We start from the raw sequence: 24,372 nt of genomic DNA, 5'->3' as shown, positions 1-24,372 counted from the left end.
AGCCCAGAGGAGGCACAGGACGCCGGCGGAGGGCAACGTGGCCGCCGGTCATCTAGCTAGGGCCCTGCCCAGAAATCCAGGGCACCTTGCAAGAAGCAGCTTCGGCCACCATGGGGTCGAGAGAACCAAGCCAGCAATGCCCACCGCCCCTGCCCTCCCGTGGCCTCAGCCATCCTACCTGCCAAATGGGTACAATCCCCTCCCCCAGCCCATCAATACAAATTGAGCTGAGAGCACTTTGGAAATAAAGACTCTGTGAACTCGTGATGCAAATGAAGAAGGCTGTTATTAGACCCAGGACCCAGGTCAGAAGGAAAAACCGCAAAAAGGTGAAGTAGGTGCGTGGGGCTCCTGCCCGAGTCCCTGAGGAAAGGAGAGACGGAGCAGGCGGAAGAGCAGCACCTACGGGAGTGGGGGGGGGGTGCTGGGTCCTGGCTCAGCCGTGGACCAGTAGCTTCCCTGGACTTGGTTTCCTCAACTGTTCCAGGAGGGAGCACAGTCCCTGCCTGGCTCCTCCAAGGAAATCTGAGGCGTGGGGCTGGGTGTGAAGGGCTTTGCAAACTGTAACCCCGCGGGCTGCGGGGCCCTGGTGAGCGGAGACAGTCTGTCTTGGCAAAGCGAAAACACTGCTTGAGGCCCGGGGAGTCCTCTGGGCAGGTCCCAGGCCTTCCCGCCCCCGCTGCCCTGGAGCTCCCCGCAGCCTCTTCCCTGGGATCCGAGGGTGGGTGAGAAGGGCGATCCTGCCCTGGCTGGCCCCCACTTCTGCTCTGAACCTGAAAGTGGGGCCATGCCCACCACACCTCAGCCAGGCGCCGGGGCCGGGGGGGGGGGTCCGATCCCCGGTGACCAGCAAGGGGCTTTCTTGAGATTAGCAGGCGTGTTCCTTCCTGATGGGGAGGAAGGTGAGGCCCCTGGGCCCTCTAGTCCTCGGCCAACACCTTTCCTGCGAGGGGTGTGTGTCAGCGCCATTCCTGGGTGAGGGCCGGCATGACCCTCACCTGGTCAAGTCTTCCCTGTAGCACCCCAAGTGGCCAGCCACCAGGGAAGGAGAGCAAAGCCCACCTCCTTCTGGCACCCCCAGACCACGGCCCAGCAGAGGCTCGTGCCGGGCCCACCGTTCCCCCTGCGCTGGGCGGCTGCTGCTGTGGATGGGCCGTGGGGAACACCGCCGGGAGAGCCCGAGGAGACCTTCAGAGCAGCGCCTTGAAGAGGAAGGACAGGGAGGCCCCACAGGAGAGCCCCAGGGCCAGGAAGAAGGTCATCAGGGCGCCGGCCACCTCCCTCTCGTGTGGCAGCACCTGCCTGGAAAACACAGGAGGCGGAACCCTCAGGGCGTGCCAGGCCGAGCCTGCACCCGCCGGCGCCCTCTGCCCGTGTCTGCCAGCACGCCCAAGTGCCACTCGGGCCAGATCCAGCCTCAAGGTCACTGTCACAGGCCCTGTTCCCTCTGGACTTGTTTCCTGGTCTGTAAAATGAGGCCATGGGCCACGGACAGCTCTCAGGGACCCTGGATCCAGCATCCCAAGATTCTAATTCCGCTGCCTTCTCCCTGGACAAAATGTCCCCAACCTCTCTCCCCGGGGCCTCAGCCCCACTGCCCCACAGTGAATCCCGGGGGCCCTGCTTTGACCGAGGCCTTAGCTCTCCTCCCGCCGAGCACTCGCGCTGGCGGGGCCGCAGGGCGACAGTGGGGAGACAGGCCTGGAGCGGCGGCCTCGAAAGAGGTGCCTGGGCCGCTCACCGAGGCAGGTGCCCGCTCCAGCCCGCACGGCCCGGCTCCGGCAGAGAGGGCTCGGCAGAGGGCCTGGGCAGCGCGGGCTGGGCTGGAGGCAGCCTGGACCCGCCCCGCCGGCCGACCCCCAGGGAGCCCACCCGTCCCCGGACCTGGGCGCCAGGCACATGGTGAGGGACACCAGGTAGCCATTGGACACGGCGAAGAGCAGCATGAAGGTGATGAAGTAGGCGTCCTGGGGGAAGAGGACGGGCAGCCGCGACCTCCCGGGCACGTGGCACAGCATGAAGAGCGGCACGAACAGGAAGCGCAGGCACACGAGCAGCGGCAGCAGCCGGCTGTCCTCATCTGGCTGTGGCAGAAGCGCGGGTGAGGACGGTCCCCGGAGCCGGGCGTCCGCTCCGGGCCCCTCGGCACCCAGAGAGACCCCTCGCTTTCCCTGACCTCCCCTGCTGCGGTCCCCAGTGGGACCTCCCTGGGGCGTCTGGACTGCGAGGCCGGCCCGGCAGCCGCTGCCTCTCCCGACCTCTAGCTGTTCTCCCTCCATGGCTGAGGATGCCCCCGTCATCGGTCGCTGCAGTTTGCAAACTCAGTTCCTCCCAGCACCCCCTGAGGGTTCCATGGATCCCTTTCGGGCAGTGGAATCCGCAGCTGGGGTCCAGGCCCCGCCTGGCTTGCATCGGAGCAGCTCCTCCCTGACTGAGTGGATGGTCGTGTCTCTGGAAGATCCGCTTAAAAGCGCAGCCTCGGGAAGCCCAATCCAGCACTCGGGACCCCGCCCCCGCTCTTGCCTCATGCAGGAGCCTCCAGGTAAGTCTCTGAGCACCGAGGGCTGGGCCTGGGCTGGGTGCTGGGGACGGAGCCCACGGGGAGGCGGCTTCTGCTTCCAAGGAGCTCACGGCGCAAGCCCCGGCCCGCGTGGCTCCAGGGCCAGGTGTCCCCGCGCCGGGCCCGGACCAGCTGGGCTTCCTAAGGCCACTTAGGCCTCCTGCCTTCCTAAAGCCGCCAGATCCCCCAGCCCAGGTGGGCTCACCCACAGGAAGTAAGAGGTCAGGCTCCGGCCCAGCCAGTCCATGACGTTGAAGAGCAGGAAACAGCAGATGGGGTTGAAGAACTGACCTGGGAGGCAGAGAGGGCTCAGCCTGACCCCCGCGGCCTCCCCCTCTCTCCTCTTCACCCCCGCCCTGCCCCCTTCTGCTCCCCAACACTCACTCCACTTCCCGGGACTGGTGGAGCTGGTCACCATGGCTGTGATGGCAGGGAAGACAGACAGGGTGACTGTGAAGACCAACACAAGGCACAGCGCCGTCAGCCAGATCTGGGAGCCGGAGGCAGGAGCGTGAGCAGGCAGGGCGGCCCCCAGCCTCCTGCCCCAGCCCTGGCCCGGCTGTCTCTGGCCCACTCTGCCCCTGCCCCGGGGGCGGACGGTGCGTCCGGAGGCCCCATTCCATTCAGGGTCTCCGCGCAGCCTGGAGAGGGCCGCCCTCTCTCCCGGGGCTGGCCGCTGGGAGCCCTGTCTCGGCCAAACCTTGCGGAAGACGACGAGGACAGAAGGTGTCCCCGACTTCTGCGGCTCCTCTGGCTCCAGCTCTGGCTCCTTCTCCAGGTTGAGATCCAGAGTCAGGGCCGCCTTCTGGGGGCTGGTGGGAATCCCGTTCTTCTCATCTAGGGCAAGACAGGATGGCGGGGGCCTGCCTTTGACAGCCAGGCCGAGGAGGGACACTGCGAGCGCTTGACACAAGGGACTGTTCTCCAGCCCGGCTGCGGGTGGAGAGAATTCGTGATGACGGCGCCGAGCGGCTGCTTGCAAGCCACACCTGCCAGGTGGCGTTAGCCGCCTTAGCCGGATCGCACGTTGCGGTGGTTTTACTAACAGAGGCTCAGAGAGGTGAATGGCATCCTGGGGCCACACAGCTTGGCTGTTGTGAAATTGGGATTCGAACCCAGGTGCGTGTGATCAAGACTCGCCAGCATGACACTCTGCTGCCCCCCATCTTACACGGGGAAACTGAGGCCCAAAGGGCAGCAGGGCGGACTGCAGTCTCTCTGGCCTTCCTCCAGGATCGTCTGTTTCTGCCCAAACAAGGCTATTGGGGTGAGGGCGCTAAGGGGGGACGGAGGGGAAGCGCTTCCCAGCAGGGGTGGCTCGAGCCTCCTGCAGGGCCCGGGACTCACCAGCCTGGAGGAGCTCAGCTTTGGTCTCCAGCTCCTGACCTTGGGCCCGGGATGGTTTCTTGGCCAGGTAGTAGCGGGCAAATTCCTGTTAAGGGAGAGCGTTGGCCCTGCCGGGCTGAGCCAAAGTGTCTGGATTCCTCCAGGTTGGCTGGGGCCCCCCCAGTGACTGGCTTTTTGGGGGATCAGAACTGGGCCCAGGTCCCCTCCTCCACCCCATCCTCTCTCAGGGTCCCGGAGTCAGTGGCATAACCGAGATGCTCTGATGTGGGGCCGCCAGCCCCATCCCAGGCTCACCAGGTGGGGCAGGCCCAGGTAACACACGATGGACAGGAGGATGCCCACGCAGGGCGTGATGAAGTACCCCAGGGCGGAGGTCTGGGCATCCACGCCGCCTGTGTGCGAACTTCAGCTGCAGGGGGAGGTGGTGGCGGCTCCACCAGCCCCCACCGGCCCCCACCGGCTGGCGGTGGTTCTCCGGTGATGCGCATCTCAGAGTCCCCTCAGGCCCTGCCACTCCTTCCCATCCCACTCCCCTGTGTGCGCCACCTGCTTTGTGAGCACCTACTCTGTGCCAGGAGCGTTCTCTTCATGCAGGCTCACTGCAATCTGAGAACACAGCCGCCATCATCATTGGGATGGGGAACTGACCCCGAGCTTAAGTGCCTTGTCCAGTGGCCTCTGCCGGACAGACTTGGGGTTCCCACCAAATCTATCTGAACACCCGACCTGTTCTCTCTCCCCTCAGCCTCAACCTTCTGCGACACACAGGCGTGGGCCTCGGCATTCCTGCCTGGACCCCAAGGTAACCCAAGCCCTACCCAGTCATTCTCCCTGCAGGCCACAGCCCCGCTCCTACCCCCAAACCCAATCCCCAGCTGCCCACAACCCCTTTGCCTCCCTCTTCATTCAGAACCAAGTCATCTCACTGCTGGCACATCCTCTCTGCTGCCCGGAACCCCAGAGGCCACCCCGCCCTCCAGCTGCCCAGTGAACTCACTGGCCATGGACAGGAGCATGGCAAGGGCAGCGAAAATCCCAGCCAGGCCCTGGCCGCTGAGGAAGAGGGTGCTGTAGGTGGAGGGCATGGTGCCCAGCTGCCCGAAGAGGCTGCCCTGCAGAACTGCACAGAAGGCTGCGGAGGGACAGGGGTGGGGCCACGCTCAATGGGTGGGGCTGGGGCTCCCTGGAGGAGGTGTTCTTGGGCAGGCCTGAGGCCCCGGTCATTCCTATTCTGAGGTGCAGCCCTAGATGCAGGGCAGGGGCTAGGAGGCCGCTCTTAGGTCACCGAGGGGCCTGGGCGAGCACCTCTCCCTCCCCCTCTGGGGATAGGGGTGATGAACCCCGAGGAGAGGTGGTGTCTGGGACAGGGGAGGGGCTGAGGTGCTCACAGTTGATGAACCAGACGGAGGCCATGGTGATGGCGAAGAAGGGCCCGGGGCTCATGTCTACCTTGACCAGCGCCGCCGTCAGGGCAAAGAGCAGCAGGATGACGAGCAGGCTGCCCAGGATCCGCACCGACTCAGGGATGCTGCAGAGGGTGGCACCAGGCATCAGCTGCGCCCACCAGAGGAGGGAGGCGCGGTTGGGGCTAGAGGAGAGGCAGGTGGAGTGGAGGAAGGAGGGGGGTCTCCCCTGGGTCCCAGTGGACCTGCCTGGTGCAGGGAGGGACTGCAGAGGGGTGCCTGGGAGGGAGCCCCGGGGGGCCTCACCACTGGTACAGGAAGGAGTTGAGGAGCGTGAAGAGCAGCAGGGGCAGCTGGGACAGGAGCGTCACCCAGTTGTTGAAGTTGAAGGTGTCTGCAGGGCCCGTGTGGTTGGTGCCCAGGGTCACGGCGGTGCTGTTGTCCCCTGCGAGCCGTCCCTGGAAGTACTGCCAGGATGCCCCGGGGAGGAGGATACAGGGTCACCCCAAAACCCACCACGGGAACCCCCAGCTCCTGTCTCCATGGATGCTTGGGTTGCTCAGCCCTGTGTTTGTCCCTCACTGCCCACCATCCCCGCCCCCCAGGAGGGCTCCTGAGCCCTGAGGGAAGGGCAGAGCCTGGGCCAGAGCCAAGCCCTCAGGACCCCCAGCTCCCTCTGGGTCATCCCTCCACCTCGGTGCCCTGGCTCCAGTTCCACCCCCACCCCTGCAGCAGCTTCCACATTCCTGAGTGTTTACTGAGCACCTACTGCAAGCCTAGGTGCTGACTGACTGCATTTCTCTGAAACACAAGCACCCCTTCCTCCTGCCCCTGCCCGCCCTGCCCCGGGCCCTGCAGGAAAAGCCCCGGGGTTTCAGCAGAGCAAGCGCAGCCTTCAGAGCCAGAACCAGCTTCCCCTTGTGCCTCCCCTCCTGTTTGATCCTGCTGAGCTCCAGGTACCCCCAGGCTCTGGTCCTTTCTCTGAGGCTCTGGAACTCTCTACCCCCCCCCCCCCAATGCAAGGTTGCCTGACACACCCTTCCCCCAGCACAGGCTCCGACTCCCCTTTGCCCAAGTTACTCGCCACCTCTCCTGTGCAGCACAAGGATTTGCTCCCACCCCCAGGACCCTCGGGACTCTGTGCCCGGCCCGGTGGCACGTGCGCACGGCCCATTACATTATTAATAGCTTGCTGGCGCCCATGTGCGCCCAGGAGCAGGGGCTGGTTCATCTCTGGGTCTCCAGGGCTCGGCCTGGAGCCAGGCACGAAAGAGGCCTCAGGAAAGTCCTCAGACTGGACATATAGGGACAGCCCGGCCCCACGCTTCTGCCCTCGCCGGGGAGCCTCACCCCCCCCCCCAGGAGAGCGGCTTCCCCGGGGGTGTCTCCAGGCCCCGGGGCCAAGGGCTGGCCCCCGGGAGTTGCGCCTCAGACATGTGCCGCAGGGGCGAGCGCCCTTCATGCCGCTTCCAAGGAACGGGAGGCTCCGACAACCCACTCGGGGTCGCCGGCCAGACGGGGCTGGGCCGGGCGCGGCTTCTGGCTGGTGCCACAGGACCCCCGCGCCGGGCCCGCCCGCCGGGGCATGGACACCCCGAAACTCGGTTTCCAGGACCTCCGCGAGCACCGCCCCTCTCCGACGCTCGGCGGCGCAACACACGGGCACACAGGGGAGTCCGGGGGGCGGGTGGCCCGGGGCCGAGGCGGGTGGGCGCGCGCGAGCCTCACCGGGATGGCGGTGATGAAGAAGTTCCAGGGCAGCAGCGTGCCCAGCCCCAGGACGAAGAAGCTGACGCCCACCAGGTGGTAGCTGTGGGGAGCGGGCGGAAGGTCACCCCGAGGACGCGCCGCCGGGGCGCCCGGCCCCTCCGCCTCCCAGGCCGCCCCCCGCGGGCGCGGACTCCCAGCCCCGGCGCCGCGGGCCGCGGGGAGCGCCTGACGGGATTTGTAGTCCCGGGCGGGCCTCTGGGCGCCCTCGCGCACCCCGGGGGGCGGGCGTGCGCGGCCCACGGCCCAGTGCCCGAAGCACCCGCCGCCCCGACTCGCCTGTCCCGCGGGGCGTCTCCTCGCGCCATCGCCGCGCGCGGCTGGAGGGGGGCGGCCGCCCCGCACGGCGGGGGCCGAGGCCCGGGCGGCCCGAGGCCGGCCTCGCGGGCGGGGGGGGGCCGGGGTCCGTCTCCCCGAGAGAGGGCGGGGGGCGGGAGCAGCCGAGCGCGATCCTGGCGGGTTTCCGCGGGCCTCGGCTCTGCGGGCGCCGAGCGGCTCCGCCCCCGGCGGGCTCCGGGCTCGCCCCGCCCCCGCCCCGCCCCGCGCCGCGCCCGCTGGACCCCGCGGGGACCCCCGCCCGCCGCGCCGCCCGGGGCCGCCGCCCGAGAGGCCCCCCGCCTCCCCCCGCGGGCGCCTGCGGGTCACCGCGGGCCGGGAGGGGCGCTCTGCGCCGGACCCGCGGGGTGCCTCGGGCTGGGGCCAGAGACGCGCTGGCGCCCCCCAAAGTCGGCGTCCCCGAGCCCCGCGGGCGACGCGGGGAGCCCGGAGGCCTCCAGTTGCCAGCCGGCCTGGCGGGCGGCGCCGAGCTGGCCCCCGGGAGGCCGGGGGAGGCCCGGGTGCCCGGCCCGAGGAGCCCCAAGCGGACCTTCCCAGCGGGCGCCGGGGAAGCGCTGGGCCTGTGGGGCGCGAGGCCGAGGCCGGGGCGCCGGGGCGTCCAGGCGGGCTTCCCGGAGGCGGTGGGGCTGGGCGGGGTCAGGGCCAGCGGCGGGTCGGCGAGGGCTCGGGCAGAGGGAGACCCGGAGGTGAGCCGGGCCCGCCCGGCCTGCGCGGCGCGCTCGCTCCTCCGCCGCTGAACAAGAAATTGCTTTAGGCAGCCACGCGCCGGGCGGCGTCCAGCACCTTGGGATGCGCCCCGCGCCCCTTCCCGCGCGTGGAAGACTTTGCAAAGACTCCGGACCACGCGATGCCCGGCGCCTGCGGGCATCGGGTCTGTGCTGCAGGCAAAGCCCGAGACGCCCAGCCGCAGATCGGCTCCGAGCGGTGAAGGTTTTGGCGTTTGCAGGTCACGCGTGTTTGTTCTCTCCCGCCGACGGGCCCCGGGGTGGGGGACAGTCTGTCTGGGGCAGCCTTGTTTCCAGAACCCAGCGCCGCGGCCGCCCAGAGCAGTCCCTGGCAGGTGCTCCGCGAGGGAAGAGGCCTTTGCAGCCACACACAGGCAGAGCCGGCTTTGTTCTCGGTTCCTCCCTTTTCAGTTTGCTTTCAAGCCCTCCGACCATGTCCCGGGGGGATATCAGTTCTGTGCAAACATAATTCCCCCCCCTCTCCCTTTCACACACACACACACACACACACACACACACACATCGGGACACAAACATTTTGCTGACAATTTTTGTAGTTACTTTATTTCTAGGGCAACCCATGCTAGTTTCCTAGTAATAATATTATAAAGTTTCCCTTGAAAAAAGAAACATATTGGGCCTCCCCGGTGGCGCAGCGGTTGAGCGCTGGGTTGCGAAGCTGCCTGCTAGGCTGCTGGCTAGGGTCTACATGGCATGCAGAACTCTCCTGCCCCACCCGCTGCTCCCCTCAGCAGTGTACTTCGGTCCTTCTGCCTGCTCTGCTCCCCGCTCTGGCTCTGGTGAATTCTCTCACCCTCCCGCGCTTCTGACTGCACCCAGTGCTTGTATAAACAAAACAAATAAATAAAAAAAATGCCTCTATAAAAAAAAAGAAACATATTTACAATTTAATAACCTCATACACTTTTACTAAAATTAATAGGAATCAAATAGAAAAGTAAAGAGAAATTTATTAAAAGAAAACTAAATTTTAAATCATTTATTTACATTTTAAAATAAATTTACATTGACATTAAATATTAATGGGAAATAAATCGTTTAGGAAAAATGCATCATCGAAAGAAAGTTGACGGAGCTGTCGGGGGCTCTTCTGTGGCATAAGTTTGAAAGGAAGATGGGGGGGTGCCTGGTTTGTTGAGGTGCAGAACCCAGGGGAGGCAGGGAGGACATTCTGTACCCAACCAGGCTCTGAGAACGCCGAGGCTGACGGACACATTCCCGGGCGTGCATGCAGATGGCTTTGGCAGGGGCTCTGGGACAGTTAGGCTGGTTGCAACAGGCCAGGGCACTGAGTAAGGAGTCTGGATTTCATTTTATAGGCGAGGCTCTCAACTCCATCAGACTTAGTCATCCTGTGCACTGCAAATATTTTGTTACTATGCAGTGATGAAATTCACAGATAATAAGACCAAGCTACATACAAAAATATGTAATATCAATGTAGAATCCTAATTGCATGACTTGGGAAAAATACAAGTAGGTCGTAACAAAATAATGTGTTTGAAAGCCATTACTGGTGCACAGTGAAGCAGTGACTTCCCAGCCCCTCTTTATAAAACTCAGTGAATGCCCGCGCACACCCTCAAAGGGCATCCTTGGCGCTTACTAATGGGAAGTTCTGAAACGATGACTACGTCTTGGCAAAATTCCAGTCCAGAAAGTGCAGCTGTCCTCTGCAGAGACAGCAGCCGCTGACCGGACCCAGACGCAACACACTGTGTAAATGGGATTATGGTCCAGGCTTAGAAATCTCTCAGCATGGTTTTTAAAAATAACGAATAGATTTTATTTTGAGTACAGTTTGAGACTTACAGGATTGTTGAGCAAATAGTAATAGAGTTCCAGATCTCCCCCTGCGCCTCTCCCAGTGTCTCCTATTATTAGCATCTTGTGTTAGTCTGGCACATGTGTGATAATTAATGAGCCGGTATTGATGCATTATTATGAGGCATTGTTCAAAGTTTACATTACACTTCGCTCTGTGTTGTACAACTCCATGTATCCGACAAAGGCCTCATGTCATGTAATCGAGGTTACAGTTTCACATGGAGTAGCTTCACCACCCTGAAAGTTCCTCCTGCTTCACCTCCTCCTCCATCCCCTTCATCCTCTGAAACCCCAACAATTTGCTGATTTTTTTAAAAGATTTATTTATTTATTTACACAAGCACTGGGTACAGTCAGAAGCACGGGAGGGTGAGAGAATTCACCAGAGCCAGAGCGGGGAGCAGAGCAGGCAGAAGGACCGAAGTCCACTGCTGAGGGGAGCAGCGGGCGGCAGGAGAGGCCTGCGCGCCATGTGGGACCCTCCTTCGGTGGCCAGGTAGCAGCCGGGGATCGAACCGGCACTGCAGAGGCTGCGGGCAGCTTCGCAACCCAGCGCTCAACCGCTGCGCCACTGGGGAAGCCCCAGACTGACTTTTTGACATAGCAATATGCATTAAGGCTCCTCGGTGTCTTCTTGTGGTTCAATAGTTCATGTCTTTTATTCCATTGTCTGGGTGATAGCAATCTGTTTATCCATTTATCCCTGCAGGACATACCAGTTTGTTCTACCCTCAGTTATCATAAATAAAGCTGCCATGAACATTCCCATGCGTGGGAATAAATCTTCACCTCAAGTAGATACATATCCAGGAATGAGTTGGCTGGATCACATGATAAAACTATGTATATTTCATAAGAAACTCTGAGACTGTGTTCTGAAGAGCCTGCACCATTGTGCATTCCCACCAGCAATGAATGAGAGTTCCTATGCTCCACATCCTTGTCAGCATTTGATGCTGTCAGTGTTTCAGATTTAGCCATCCCAGCAGGTGTGTAGTGTTATCTTGTTTGAATCTGCAGTTCCTGAATGATATCTGGTCATTTGCTTATCTATCACCTGTAGATCGTTAGCAAGGTACCTTGTTCAGCTCTTTTGCTGGCTTTTGAATTGTGTTGTTTGGCTTCTTATTGTTGATTTAAGTGTTTGTATATTTTGGACACAAATCCCTTACCAGATAGGTATTTTGCAACTTTTCTCCTGATCTGTGGTTTGTTTATTCATTCACTCAACAGTGCCTTTCACAGAGCAGAAGTTGTTCATTTTAATCAAGTTCATCTTACCCACTTTTTTCTTTCATGGATCATGCTTTTGATATTGCATTGAAATACTGCCAGATCCAAGTTCACCTAGTTTTGTTTCTGTGTAATCTTCTAGAAGTTTTGTTGATTTGCATTTTACATTTTAAAAAAAAATATTTATTTATACAAGAACCAGGGTACAGGCCAGATGTGCAGGAGGATGAGAGGATTCACCAGAGACAGAGCGGGGAGCAGAACAGGCAGACTGACAAAATACACTGCTGAGGGGAGCAGCGGGTGAGACAGGAGAGATCTGCTTTGCCATGTGGGTTGCGCCATGGCTGGCGGGAATCCAAGCGGCACTGCTGAGGCTGTGGACAGCTTCACAGCGCTGTGCTCAACTGCGCCACCAGGGAGGCCCCTGCATTTTACATTTTGATCTAAAATCCATTCTGAGTTTGAATACCAAAGGAGTCTCTTAAAAGTTGTATGAAATGCAGGAGAGGTTTTCCTTGTGGGGATCAGTCCTGTGCATTTGGGAACAGTTGCCCCTGAATTTACCCACTAAATGGTTTTACCACCCTCGTGGGTGCTAAAGTGACTGCAAAGTATTTTTCAAATTCCTGAAGGAGGGTTACTGTCCTGAGTGTCATGCCCTCTCCCCCAACACACACGCAGTAGCTGGGAGAAGGGCGTTCAAGTGAGCTGGTTACAGATCCCCGCGGGCGCTCCGGGTTCAGTCACACCGTTTGATGCATCCACCCAGACATGGTTTTCAGTCTTCCTGGTTTTGGCTTCATATAAATGCAACTTGCTCTTTAAAGGGTCAACAGGTGTTTGAGATTCATTCCTGACAAGTGGAGGTAGCTGTAGCTCTCACTGTGCAATGCCACCTTGCATTTATCTTGGATAAATGTTGCAGATGACGGAGTTCAGATGCTGGGGCTCAGTGAGTGGGGTTCTTGGGTCCCTCTCAGAAAGACTTCGGGGAACTTCTTATTCCGCGGGTACTTGGTGAGTTTATTAAAAGACATTTGTATAAACACAAACAGGCAAAGCCTGCATTTTAAAGGCTTGTGAGGAACAAGAGAAAGGGGAGAGACAGAGGCACTTGCATGGACGCCGGCGGGCAGTCTTACCGGAGAAGACCTGCATTTTGCCAGAGCCAGGGGTGTGCCTCCACAGTGCGCTTGGGAGGGATTAATTTCTTTGTGGAATTTTATCTCTTTGGGGTCTGGTTGGGTTGGTTTTCTGTAACTGATAATCCTTCTGCCCCCACCTCACAATCCTGGAAACTTCCAGAGCTGGTTTAACAACTGGTTAATCACCCTACCCCCATCTCTGGTTTTTGTTCTTGTGAAACCCTCCATCCTGAATTTTTCTACTCGAAGCTTCCATCAAGTGTTTTGGGTTTTATTCTAGTGCAGGCCGTGCCTCCTCCCCCACCTGCACTCCCACACCTGTGCCTCCTGAGGTCAGACTCTCTCAGCCTCAGCACAGTCCACTTTTGGCCGGAAACGCTGTTGGGAGGCTGTCCTGGAGTTTTAGCTGGATCCCGGGTCACACCCACTGGGTGCCAGTAGCCCCGTCCCCAGGTGTGATAATCAACAGTGTCTCCCTTGGACAAGCAAACGTCCCCTGAGGCGCAACTGTCCCAGATTGAGAACCGCTGTTCTGGGACCCTTGTCCTCAGCTCTGTCAGGCCCGGCACCTCAGTTGTAGCATTGGGTGACACGGCTGTGATCGTCCCGGAAGAGATTTATTCACACTAGTAGTAATAATAATAGTAAACTGTCCTCGGTTTCTGGGCACGCCCACTCTCACCTCAGAGCTTCAGGTTTGCGCTTACACTAGTGTGTGTGCATGTGTGTTCCAGCAAGACTTTATTTAAGACACTAAAATTGGAATGTCATATAATTTACCTGTGTGGTCAAATACTATTTTCTTCTGATTTTTTCAACATTCAAAATGTAAAAAAGTGGGCTTCCCTGGCGCGCGAGCTCAGTGCTGTGAAGCTGTCTGTCGCTTCTGCGGCGCGGATTCCAACCTGGCCGGGGAGCAACCCACACGGCGCGGCGCGCAGACCTCTCCTTGCCCGCTGCTCCCCTCAGCAGCGTATTTCGGTCCGTCTGCCTGTTCCGCTCCCTACTCTGTCTCTGGTGAATCCTCAGGACATCATTTCCCCCTAACACTCTCACCCCCCGCATCTCTGGCCTGTACCCCAGCTCTTGTATGCATGAATAAAGAAATCTTTAAAAAAAATAGTATGTTAAAAAAAAATGTAAAAAAACCTTCTTGGTCCATAGACCGTAGAGGACAGATGTGACCTGCTGGTGGCAGTGAAGGTGTGTTCCTGAGGGACTTTCTCCTTCCTATCTTAGAGTACAGGTATTTACATTTTGTATCCTACCCTGTGAGCCATCCCTGCTATATAATGTGTTATTATTATTATTATTATTATTATTATTGAGATAATGTTGGTTCACACGGTTGTTTGTGTTTTGGGAGCATAGGATCCCCCTGCACATGCTACCACAGTGCACCTGCCACCAAGTCACCCAATGACCACCCTCACCGTCCGCTGTGCCTCCCTCCCTCTTTGCCCCTGCCCCTCTCTGCCCCCGTGACTCCGGCCTTAACGGCGTTGTAACGTATGGCCTTGTTGGGTGCAGCCTTGTTGGGTGCGGGTATGTTGGGTGCGGCCTTGGAGCTCCCAGGTGTGATCTGAACCGGCCCCCTCCCGAGGAGGACAAGGAGGAAAAGGCAGAACACTCTGGACAGGAAGAGGCCATTTCAGTAACTAAAGGAACCGATTTAGGAGACTCGGGGTGGTGGCAGGCACCTTCCTGCCAAGTCTTAAAAGTTTATATAGAAGTTTCAGTTGGGTTGAGTCACGTACTCATCCAGATGGTCCCAGCAGCACATTTTCTCTCAGGGATATATCCTTCGGCAGCTTCTGGGAGCCGGAAAAAAAATCTGGAGCACATTCCAAGGATGGGGGTAGGGGGCCGGGCCCCTGCGACTGCCTGGGTCCAGCTCCCGGGTCCAAAGGCCGCCGCCTCCCTCCACCGCCTTCCCGACAGCCCGGCACTCCTGCCCGCCCTCCTCTGTCGGAAACATCCTTGACGGTCTCGCTGGTTTCTCCCATCCGCACGCCAGAATTAGCTTGTTTAGGTCTCTAAAATCCTGTTTGTGTTTTTATTGGAATTACATTAAAAATAGAGATTATTTTTGGAGAATTGACAGCCTCACGATGTTGGCTCTTCCTATCCAAGAACAAGACGGTCCTTTCTCTCCACTCAAGTTTGTTTATGTCCCTTTATTCTCCTTGACAAGCATCACACGCGTTTCTTGTTAAGTTTCTGCCCGGCATTTCATCTTTTGTTGCTTGTGTCTCTAAAGTGACTTTCCTTTTCAGATAAAGAAAACCTTTTATTTTAAGACAGTACAGAGAGTTCCTGTAAACCTCAGCCCACATCCCCACGGCGCGCTTGTCAAACCATCGTCCACGCATCACTATTAACAAAGCCTGCAGCCCCTCTGGGCTGACTTTTTCTCAGCCTTTCCTTCCTTTTCATGACTCAGACAGGCTTGAGGAGGACTGAGCAGGGATTTTGTGGAATGTCCCACAGATCGGGTTTTTCTGTTTTTCTAATAATTGGTGGTTTTTTGTTTTGTTTTGTTTTAAAGATTTATTTATTTATGCATGCAAGAACTGGGGTACAGGCCAGAGGTGCGGGAGGTGAAAGGATTCACCAGAGACAGAGTGGGGAGCAGAACAGGTGAAAATCCACTGAAATCCATTGCTGAGAGGAGCAGCAGGGAGACAGGAGAGGTTTGCTGGCCAGGGGTCAAACTCGTGGATAGCTTCATAGTGCTGTGTCTTAACCCCCTGCACCACCAGGGGGGCCCCCTATGATTGGTGTTATTGGGGGACACACCATAATGGCCGGGTACCCGCCTCATCATAGCCCAGGGACACCCACGCGCTGTTAACTCTGGTCACTGGTTAAGGTCATGCTGCCAGCTTTAGCAGCTCGAAGGCTACCACCCCCTCTTTCTGCACTCAGTCCTCGGAGGGCAGCTGGCAAACCCAGCCTGGAGTCAATGGTGGGGTGAAGCACCCCCCGTCCCCAGGCCAGCAGGGGAAGAGTACATAGGTTATTTGGAATTATTCCATAAGATTCTTCTCTCCTGTCTATTAGCCAATTGCTTATTTAAATCATCAAGGAGTCAGTGTGTATTGAATTATAACCCAGCACCACCATGTTTTCCTTGTTGCTCAAGCTGTTCCAGCGTTGCCCGCGGGGGCTCCAGGTCCCTTCAGCAAGCCCCATTCTGCTGCTGCCTGGAGTCCTTCCTTGCCTCTGGTACTGCAAATTGCTCCTGTGTTTTCCTGGCCCCAGCCCTGAATCCCCCCAGGGGCCCGGCTGCTTTCTGTGGAGGAGGGTATTTAGACACTGAGCCGAGGCACTGAGGGCCGTAGTGACCTTTCACAAATGAAAATCGAATTATATCAATTTCCTGTTGAGGCTTTTGGATCGCTTCCCGCACCTCAGAGTTGGAGCTGACTGAGCAGCCTGCCAGATCCTCCCCAGGGGGGCCCGCCAACAACCCCCACTCCCGGCCGGCTCCCCCCTCAGCCCGCCAGGCCCCGCAGACACACCCACTGCTAGTTCCCACGGTCCTCATAGATACTCGCTGTCCTCCGTTCTCAAGACCCACGTGAGTCTTGCCCTCCGCCTGAGCAGCACCGACTCCTGGACATGCGCCTTCCTCAGCGAGATCCTTCCTCCCGCCTCCTCCCAGCCAGGCCCCAGTGGCATCAGGTCGCCCTGAGGCGGGACCAGTATTTCTCCTTCTGTGGCCAAGTCCATAGTGGCTCCCGCGTGTGCTCGCCGCGCCCACTGCATCCTCGGGGCTGGAGTGGCCACAGCCAGGGCGTCGTGCCTTGGTCAGTGCCGAAGGCGCGAGTCTGATGTCAGCTGTTTGAACTGCGGCCTGGGCCAGAGCCCGCCAACCTGGCCTCAGCCCTGAATGGTGGCAGGAGAAAACCAAATTTTCCAGGGTCCGAGGGCTTTGGCCGGCCCGGAGGGGAGGGCTGCCCTCCGGTCAGTGTGGACTGGCCACGACACCTAGACCCGCATGGGTAGAGATCCAGCTTGCGCAAGGCCGGGCTTGAGAGAAAAAGGGGCTCTCGAGTCGCTGGCAGCAAGGAAGCAGCGGGACCTGGGCACAGGCTCCCGGGGCCGGTGGCTGTCAGAGGCTCGGCCTGTTGTGGTTAGCTTGGCTGCTTCTCTTCCAGGGGCTGGAGAGTGACATCTGCGGAGCGCCAAGTGCCGGCCACTTTCCACGTATCAACTCATTTGATCATTCACAACCTTATTTGGGGGGGGTGCCGCTAACGCCCCCATTTTACTGTCGAGGAAACTGATGCGCGAAGAAGTGAGTCACTGTGTGGTCTCGCAGCGGGGACTGGAGCCCAGGCGTCCGGCTCTGAGCCCAGGCCCTCAAGCAGCGCACGTTACACAACGTGCCGGTGGGATGGGGTAAGAAGAGCAAACGCTCAGCTTAGAACTGTTTTCGCTTGGGGCTGATGGCTCTGGCATGGCGTCCATCCACGGCCAGCCTCCCAGCGCGCAGGATCTGAGGAGACTGCATTCAGCCAGCCTCCGGAGGAGGGCCACGGCCCTGAGGGGCCCCCTTGACGTCCTGGGCGGGTGTCAAGCTCTCTTATTACCTGTGCTCTTTCCTTCTGAGGAACCAGGCGCCGTGAGGTTCGCTTGCATAAGGTTCTGTGGTCGCTGTGTTCCCCAGATCCTGGGACACTCCCCCTGTCCCCCCTGAGCTGGTAGGGTGGTGCTGTCAGGGGCCCCCGCTGAAGATGTAGTTGTGACACGTACAGAGGGGACGGGACTCGGAGCATCCATGTTTCCACACTCAGTCACTCCTGAGTCACTCGGCGCAGGGAGGAGGCCTGTGAGAGAAGGACAGCGAGGCGGTGGTGAGGGGTCCAACCATGCCCCTTGTTTTGTCTGCTTGCTCCAAGGCCCCAAGGTCGACACTCTGCCTTACCTGGGGCTTCCACAAGGGGGCAGTCTAACGCTGACTAGAAGTGTTCCCCCCACCCCACCACCCCCTCTCACCCCCGCTGAGAAAACTGGGTTTTTCCTTCAGGATGGATTGAGGGCAGGGGTTAAGTCTCGGCACCATGAAGCCACTGCAGCACGAGTTCGATCCCCAGCCAGGGAGCTGACCCCCATGGCGCAGCAGACCTCTCCTGTTCTGCTCCCTGCTCCCCACTGGGTCTCTGGTGAACCCGCTAACCTTTGCACCACGCCAGGACCCTTCAGGGGCTGTGTGAGTCGGCCTCGAACTTCCCGCAGCCCCAGGAGGCCCAGGAGGCTCAGGGAAGCTGTTTCTTCATCCTCAGGCACTGGGCGGGAAACCCAGGCTGAGAAATTAGCTGGTTCGTTCACCCCGGGCTGTTTCCATGCCTGGAGGCCCAGCTGGCGCTGCCTGAAAACCACTTTGGTGGAAGACAAGCCCCTTCTTAAGGTGTTTGCGGCCAAATGAAGGACCGGTTTCCCGCTGGCCAGAGTGAGGAGGCGAGGGAGCGCATCAGCGAGAAGACAGCCTCCTCAGCTGCTTCACACGCTGCTTCAGTGCCGCCTAATGGAAACATGAAGGCTTGTTTTATTTGGAAACTGATTTTGACTTTATCTTGGAGAATAATTGGAAGAGAATAATGACATTTTGGAAGAGAACAGCAAGCCGGCCTGGCGGAGGGGAAGCGCGGGTCACCGTGCCAGCAGTGCAGGGCCTGGGCTGGCCAGGGGCAGGAGCCACACACTCACTTGAACAGGAGAATTTAATAACATTAAAGACACATCTACTATATTATTTTTCAACTCCACTACTGGGTATCCACCCAAGGAAGACAAATCACGAATTCGAAGGAATCTACTCCCTTCTCTGTTCATGGAGGCACCGTTTCCAACAGCCGCTGAGCTGCTGGAGGCGGGGGCCAGCCTCTGCGCCATTTGGAAGGTCATCTCTGAAGGCCTGTTTTTTCCAGCGCTCCCCTTTATTCCATAACCACGAGACCCCCTACCCAGCGTCCCTTTGTGCGTACAGGAGTAAGAGCACTTCCTGCACTAGGTCTCTGCCTGGGAAGTCACGGGAGCTGCGCACTAGAAAGAGAATTGCTTTCCCGTAAGGAAGGAAAACAGAAAACAGACAAAGACATGGACATCCTAGAAGGGGCAATGCTACCAGAACTTGGCCAGGAACTCGACGGCATCAGTATTCAGTGTGCAACCACAAGGACATGTCTCTGCACCCAGCAGGTTGGCAGTCTTGCTTTGTTGTTGTTGTTGTTGTTTGTACATGAGTCAAGAGATATGGGGTCGCAGCTCTTCAGGTGTTGGATACCACACCACTCCCGCCACTCGGGCACTCAAGGCCTCCACCCCGGTCCATCCTGTCCCCTCCCCACTGCACTGGCCCTTCTCCCCTTGGTGGCCTCCGTCCTACAATCAGCTTTCTGGGTTTGTTGTTGGTTTGTGATCCTTTGTTTGGTTTCTCTGTATTCCACGTATAAGAGATGCCATTTTGTATTTGTCCTTCTCCTGACTTATTTTACTTAGCAGCACCCCTCCAGGTCCATCCATGTTGTGGTGAAAGGCAAGAGTGTATGTATATATTTCAGAGCTGAGTGGGATTCCAGTGTATCATGAGTCTTGACAACACCGAGTGCCGGGGGCCACAGTCCCGCACATGCTGGCAGGGGCATCAGTGGACCCAGCACGTAGACATCTCCTGCTGCTGTGTGCTGTGTGCTCACCCTCCAGGAGCGAGGTCCTCTTGTTCACTAGAAATTCTCTATATTCAGTTCCCTCTATAGATCACTGGTGTGGTTTCTATTTCCTGACAGGACCTCTACTGGCACCCCCGCCCCCGATATCATGAAGGAAAAAAAGGAAGTTGTAGAAACATACACACAGTGTTCCTGCCTTATGTAAGATTCAAAAGCAATCAGGACGAAGCCATGTATTGCTTAAGGACGCAGAGATGATAAAACTATAAAAAGCAAGAGAATGAAAAAAGAACCGCTCAAAACAGTGGCTGCTCTGAGCAGAGCGGTAGGTGACAGAGTCGGGAGAGGACAGACAGGCCGAAGGCATTTCATTTCTTAAAATGGGATGTGAGCACATCGGAATCCACTTGGTGGTTATTCTTTAAACTGCTTCCATATATTTGCATATTTATTATTTTTATAGTAAAATCTTTTGGAGATGGTAGAATTCTTTTTTTTTTAAAGATTTTTTTTTAATAGAGGCATGTTTTTCTTTATTTGTTTGCTTGTTTTTGTTTTGTTTATACAAGCACTGGGTACAGTCAGAGGGGCGGGAGGGTGAGAGAATTCACCAGAGCCAGAGCGGGGAGCAGAGCAGGCAGAAGGACCGAAGGACACTGCTGAGGGGAGCAGCGGGCGGCAGGAGAGGTCTGCGCGCCATGTGGGACCCTCCTCCGGTGGCCGGGGAGCGGCCGGGGAGCAGCCGGGGAGCAGCCGGGGAGCAGCCGGGGAGCAGCCGGGGATTGAACCGGCGCCGCAGAGGCCGCGGGCAGCTTCGCAACCCAGCGCTCTACTGCTGCGCCACCGGGGAAGCCCGGAGATGGTAGAATTCTAAGAGTAACATTATTCTACCTTGCCAGGACCCTTCCATGCAATGGACACACTTACAGAATATATCATTCTCTCTAGCCTCCCAGTCTGAATTTCAAGCCATTGGGTTACTCCCCAGGTGTTCACCACTGGGGGTCACAGCCCGGCCTCGCGGGCTCTTCTCTGGCTCCATGGCATGGGGTGCAACCACAACCTGCTGGAACCCAGCTCCCCTCTGGCTCCTGCCTGGCCGGGGCAGCTGAGCGTGACCAGGCAGCAGCAAATCCCGTCAGCGGCAGAGCCATCCTGGATGAAGAAAAGATGTCGCTGGGTTGACGCCCAGTGAATGGGACTGGATGGCCTTGGGGGCCTTGGGACCTGGGGCCTGGTAGGCGCGTCAGTGCTGCCACATGGGGACAAGGCACTTTGTAGCTGGTGGGTCCCTGTCCATTCCCAAACCATCTAAACCTCGTGGGCAGCTGCCCCTGCCCCCGCCCCAGCCCTCCGGGGCCCTCGTGGCTTACACTTGGCCCCTCGGCACCCCGGGTCGCGTCAGGAAGCATGAGTGGAGGACAGCAGCGGCAGCCGGGGCCACCGGCGTGGGTGTCCTCTGGAAAGCAGCAGCTGGATAATATACTGATGCACGCGGGGGGAAGTTGAGGACAAAAGCCGGGACAAAGTATTCCTGTGAACCCCCAACACAAGCCAGTGAGAGCAAACCACCAAGGTCCCCACGGCTTGCCTCAGTCAGCCCCTCCCTGGAAAACCAGGAAGCAACAGGCCTGACAAGAGTTTCTCACAATTATTGTATACTTGACAGTCAGTCAGGCCAGTCTACCAAGAGCGGGGCTGGGACAGGAGGCCTCGCAGCCCAGGGGTGGGCACGAGGCCGGCCCAGCCCGGGCGAGACCGGCTGGCCGCGCGGACACCAAGCCCAGGCCACAGACTGATCCAGGCCCGGCTCGAGCCTCGCTCTCCACACGGAGAGAAACGGGGGGAAGAAGCGGGTGAAAAGTGATGACAGTGATGACAGTGATGACAGTGATGACAGTGATGACAGTGGTGACAGTGATGACAGTGATGACAGTGGTGACAGTGATGACAGTGGTGATAGTGGTGATAGTGGTGACAGTGATGACAGTGATGACAGTGATGACAGTGATGACAGTGATGACAGTGATGACAGTGGTGACAGTGATGACAGTGATGACAGTGATGACAGTGATGACAGTGGTGATAGTGGTGATAGTGGTGACAGTGATGACAGTGATGACAGTGATGACAGTGATGACAGTGATGACAGTGATGACAGTGGTGACAGTGATGACAGTGATGACAGTGATGACAGTGGTGACAGTGATGACAGTGATGACAGTGATGACAGTGATGACAGTGGTGATAGTGGTGATAGTGGTGACAGTGATGACAGTGATGACAGTGATGACAGTGGTGACAGTGATGACAGTGATGACAGTGGTGACAGTGGTGACAGTGATGACAGTGATGACAGTGATGACAGTGATGACAGTGATGACAGTGATGACAGTGGTGATAGTGGTGATAGTGGTGATAGTGGCAGTCTGGATGCTGTGGAGATGAAGTGACAGGAGACAGCGCCCAGCGCGGCGTCTGACGTGTCGGGAGCCCCCGCCAGACTGAGCTGCCCCAGCGGTACCCCGGCTTTGTCTGATTAGGGTCCGGAGGTCCGGGTCTTCCCCGCGCTGCCCCCCGCAGCCGCCAGAGGGCGACAGAGACGGCGGGCGCGGCCCCCGGTGCAGCGCCGCCAGCGGCCCCGCGGTGGCGCTGCAGCCCGCGGGGGTCTGCGCTCCGCAGACCTCGGGGAGCAGGGAGGGCTGACGGCGAGAGGGGAGAGGGGGCTCCGGGGGAGCCCCGGGACTGAGGCGCCCTGCACCAGCGGGCCGGGGAGGTGTGGGCCGCGTGGCCTGCGGGTTCCCGGGAGCCCAGAGACCCATCGGGAAGGTCGGGGTCTGGGAACCTTCTGAGCACGGGGGCGCCCCGTCCTCCGGCGCCGGCTCCGCACCCCCAGAGCAGCCTGGGCGCCGCGCCGCCTGCAGGAGGAGCGCGGGGCCCGCGCGCCGCTCGTCTCGCGGCCGCCGCTCATTCATGCGCGGCCGGGGTACGCCGTTGCCATGGAGACGTGATGCAGGCGCGGGAAGGGGGAGGCCCCCGTGACGTCCGCGCCGCTCGCAGCTCGTCTCCCGCGGCCTCCCAGTTCTTGCCTATTTTGGAAGAGAGCCGCAGCCCTTCTGCCGGCGCGCGCTGGCGCCTTTTAAAGGCAACCGGCGGAGTGGCGGCTCCGCCAGAGCCGGGCGCGGCCCCCGCCCTCGAGCCGGAGCCCCGCGCGGGCCGGGCCGGAGCCGCGTGGCGCCCCTCCCCCCCCCCCGCGCCCTCACCCACCCCAGGGACTCTCCAGCCCTGGAGAGAGGAGGCCCCGTCCTACCCCTCGACCCCTCCTGCTCCCTCCAGCTGGGGAGACTCTTCTGGGGCAGCCTTGGAAGGAAACGAGATGCCAGGCCTAGCGCGCTGGGGAGCCTCTCGGGACAAGGCCGCAGAGGGAACGTTCCAGGTGAGGACTCCACCGCCCACCCGGCCGCCCTGGGCCTCTGGAGACCCGGCTCCTCCCCGGCCTCCCGCTCAGCCTTTTCCTCCTTGGGTTCAGCCTGGGTCAGGTTAGGATCTTAGCTGAAGAGTGTCTTGCCAGTTTCTCCAACTCCCTCCTGGAGCTGAAAGGGAAACTGAGACCCAGAGGAGCAGCGCCCTCACCAGCTCCCAGGGCGCTCCTGGAGCGCGCACGGCTGGAGCCACGCTGTCCTCTTACCCAGAACCCGGGTTCAGTTGCTGGTCCCTGCCCTGCGCCCCCAGGGAGGCGGGAAGAGCCTCTTCCTGCCAGGCACCAGCTGCTGGCGCTTCCTCCGCGCAGCCCAGATCTAGGTGGGCTCTCTGGACTGATGGTCACTCTGGACAAACTCCTGGACCCCTTCTCCATGACCCACCGCCCGGCTGCTGCTGGCAAACATCTGCTTCCATCAAAGGCTTCCTGCAGCCCACCAGCTCTCCAGAAATTTCTGGAGCTTTCCCAGATCGCCTACAAATGCCACTTGGCTTCTGGATGGAGACACGGTGCAGGCTCTGGCAGGGCTCCCCAGAGCCCCGTGCACCCAGCTGTTTGGACTCCCCTGCCTGACCCTGACGATGCCCGTACTCTCCCTGCAGACACCCTGGCGTCTGACCTGGACTCACTGAAGATAGCAGCCAAGCACCTGCCCACCCCTTGGGCAGGTGCTTGGTTCCAGACACCTCTGGACCCCTCCTCTGGGCCAGGGCTGGGAACCCAGAGGTTAATGTGACCCGGCCCAGCACCTGTGGGCACCAAGTCTAGCCAAGGAGAGAGGCTCCTGCTCTGGAGAAGCCTTGAGGGGCCTTCCATGGGGCACCCAATGCCAGGGCCAAGGCTTCCATGCACAGAAGGGGAAACTGAGGCAGCCTGGAGCGACACTGCACAGATCACACAGCAAGTCGGTGTGAGGCTGAGACCGGACCTTGCCGCCCTGGCCAGGCTTTTTCTCCACGCCGTGGCCCCAGAGGCAAGCCTGGGACAGGGCACGAAGGCCGCGGCGTGGCAAGCAGGATCTGGCTCAGGGCCCACCTCTCCCGAGTGCTGGCCGGATCTCCATTTTCTGTCCCGGGGCCTCTGTCACAGAAGCTGACGATGTCTCAGGGCTCCCGCTCCGACTGTGAGGCCGGAACTCTCTGCAGTGGGGTGTCCCGCTGGGCCATGGAGTCCCCCGGTGGCGCTCTGTGGGGCCCTGAGCACTGGGGTTTCTCTCCCAACAGACTGAAGACCAGGGAGGCTGGAGGCGATGGTCGCTCCAGCCGCAGGCACCGCCCTGAGATGGCCTGGGTCTGTCTCACGCACCCTGCGCCCCAGCGGACCCTCCAATGGTGAGTCCCCGTGCACTTAGCACCCACCTGTGAGAATGGCCCCGACGATTTGGGTTTGAAGAAGGAAAACCAGTAGTTGCTCCCCCAGGCCCACTGGGGCCAGGCGCCCAGGATCCCCGTCAGCCCCAGCTGAAGACTCGGTCTTCTAGAGTTGAGGCCCCGGGCACACGGGCTCAGCCCTGCCCAGAACAGTCTCAAGGCGGCAGCCTCCAAAGCTGGAGGGGCACTGGGCAGGTGACACGTGGGCCCTGGGTCCTGAGATGCCCAGGGCATGAGCGAGGGGAGGGCCCTTCCAGGCCCAGAGGCCCGAGGCACTGCCATTGTCATTTTGCAGACAGGGAAACTGAGGCACAGAGAGGGAAGGGGCTTGCCTCACACCCCAGTAGGATGGTGGCAGCGCTGGAAGCAGAGCTCGTGCCTCCTGGTCCTCTGCCCGGGACACAGCCCCCCGACATCCGCCCGACTTCTCCCCCACCTTCTCACCCCTGACAGAGGCTCTCCCGGCCCACCCCGCCT

At 59.4% G+C, this 24,372-nt stretch overlaps 1 protein-coding gene across 1 annotated transcript; it reads right to left on the bottom strand.

Moving 5' to 3' along the window:
- Nucleotides 1-859: 859 nt before the first annotated feature.
- Nucleotides 860-22,019, bottom strand: SLC29A2 (solute carrier family 29 member 2; the record flags this gene model as incomplete). The annotated part of the gene is given in 14 exon segments (XM_084252172.1): nucleotides 860-1,302; nucleotides 1,885-2,084; nucleotides 2,766-2,851; nucleotides 2,945-3,050; nucleotides 3,261-3,397; nucleotides 3,908-3,992; nucleotides 4,202-4,299; nucleotides 4,905-5,039; nucleotides 5,296-5,435; nucleotides 5,617-5,777; nucleotides 7,039-7,165; nucleotides 7,167-7,397; nucleotides 17,553-17,661; nucleotides 21,569-22,019. Coding segments are annotated over 14 exon segments (2,178 nt in total). The 3' UTR covers nucleotides 860-1,190.
- Between the last annotated feature and the right edge of the window lie 2,353 nt (nucleotides 22,020-24,372).

This window comes from Talpa europaea (genome assembly GCF_964194135.1).
Source record: "Talpa europaea genome assembly, chromosome: 1".
Taxonomy (NCBI): domain Eukaryota; kingdom Metazoa; phylum Chordata; class Mammalia; order Eulipotyphla; family Talpidae; genus Talpa; species Talpa europaea.
This window is presented reverse-complemented; position numbering and strand designations above follow the sequence as displayed.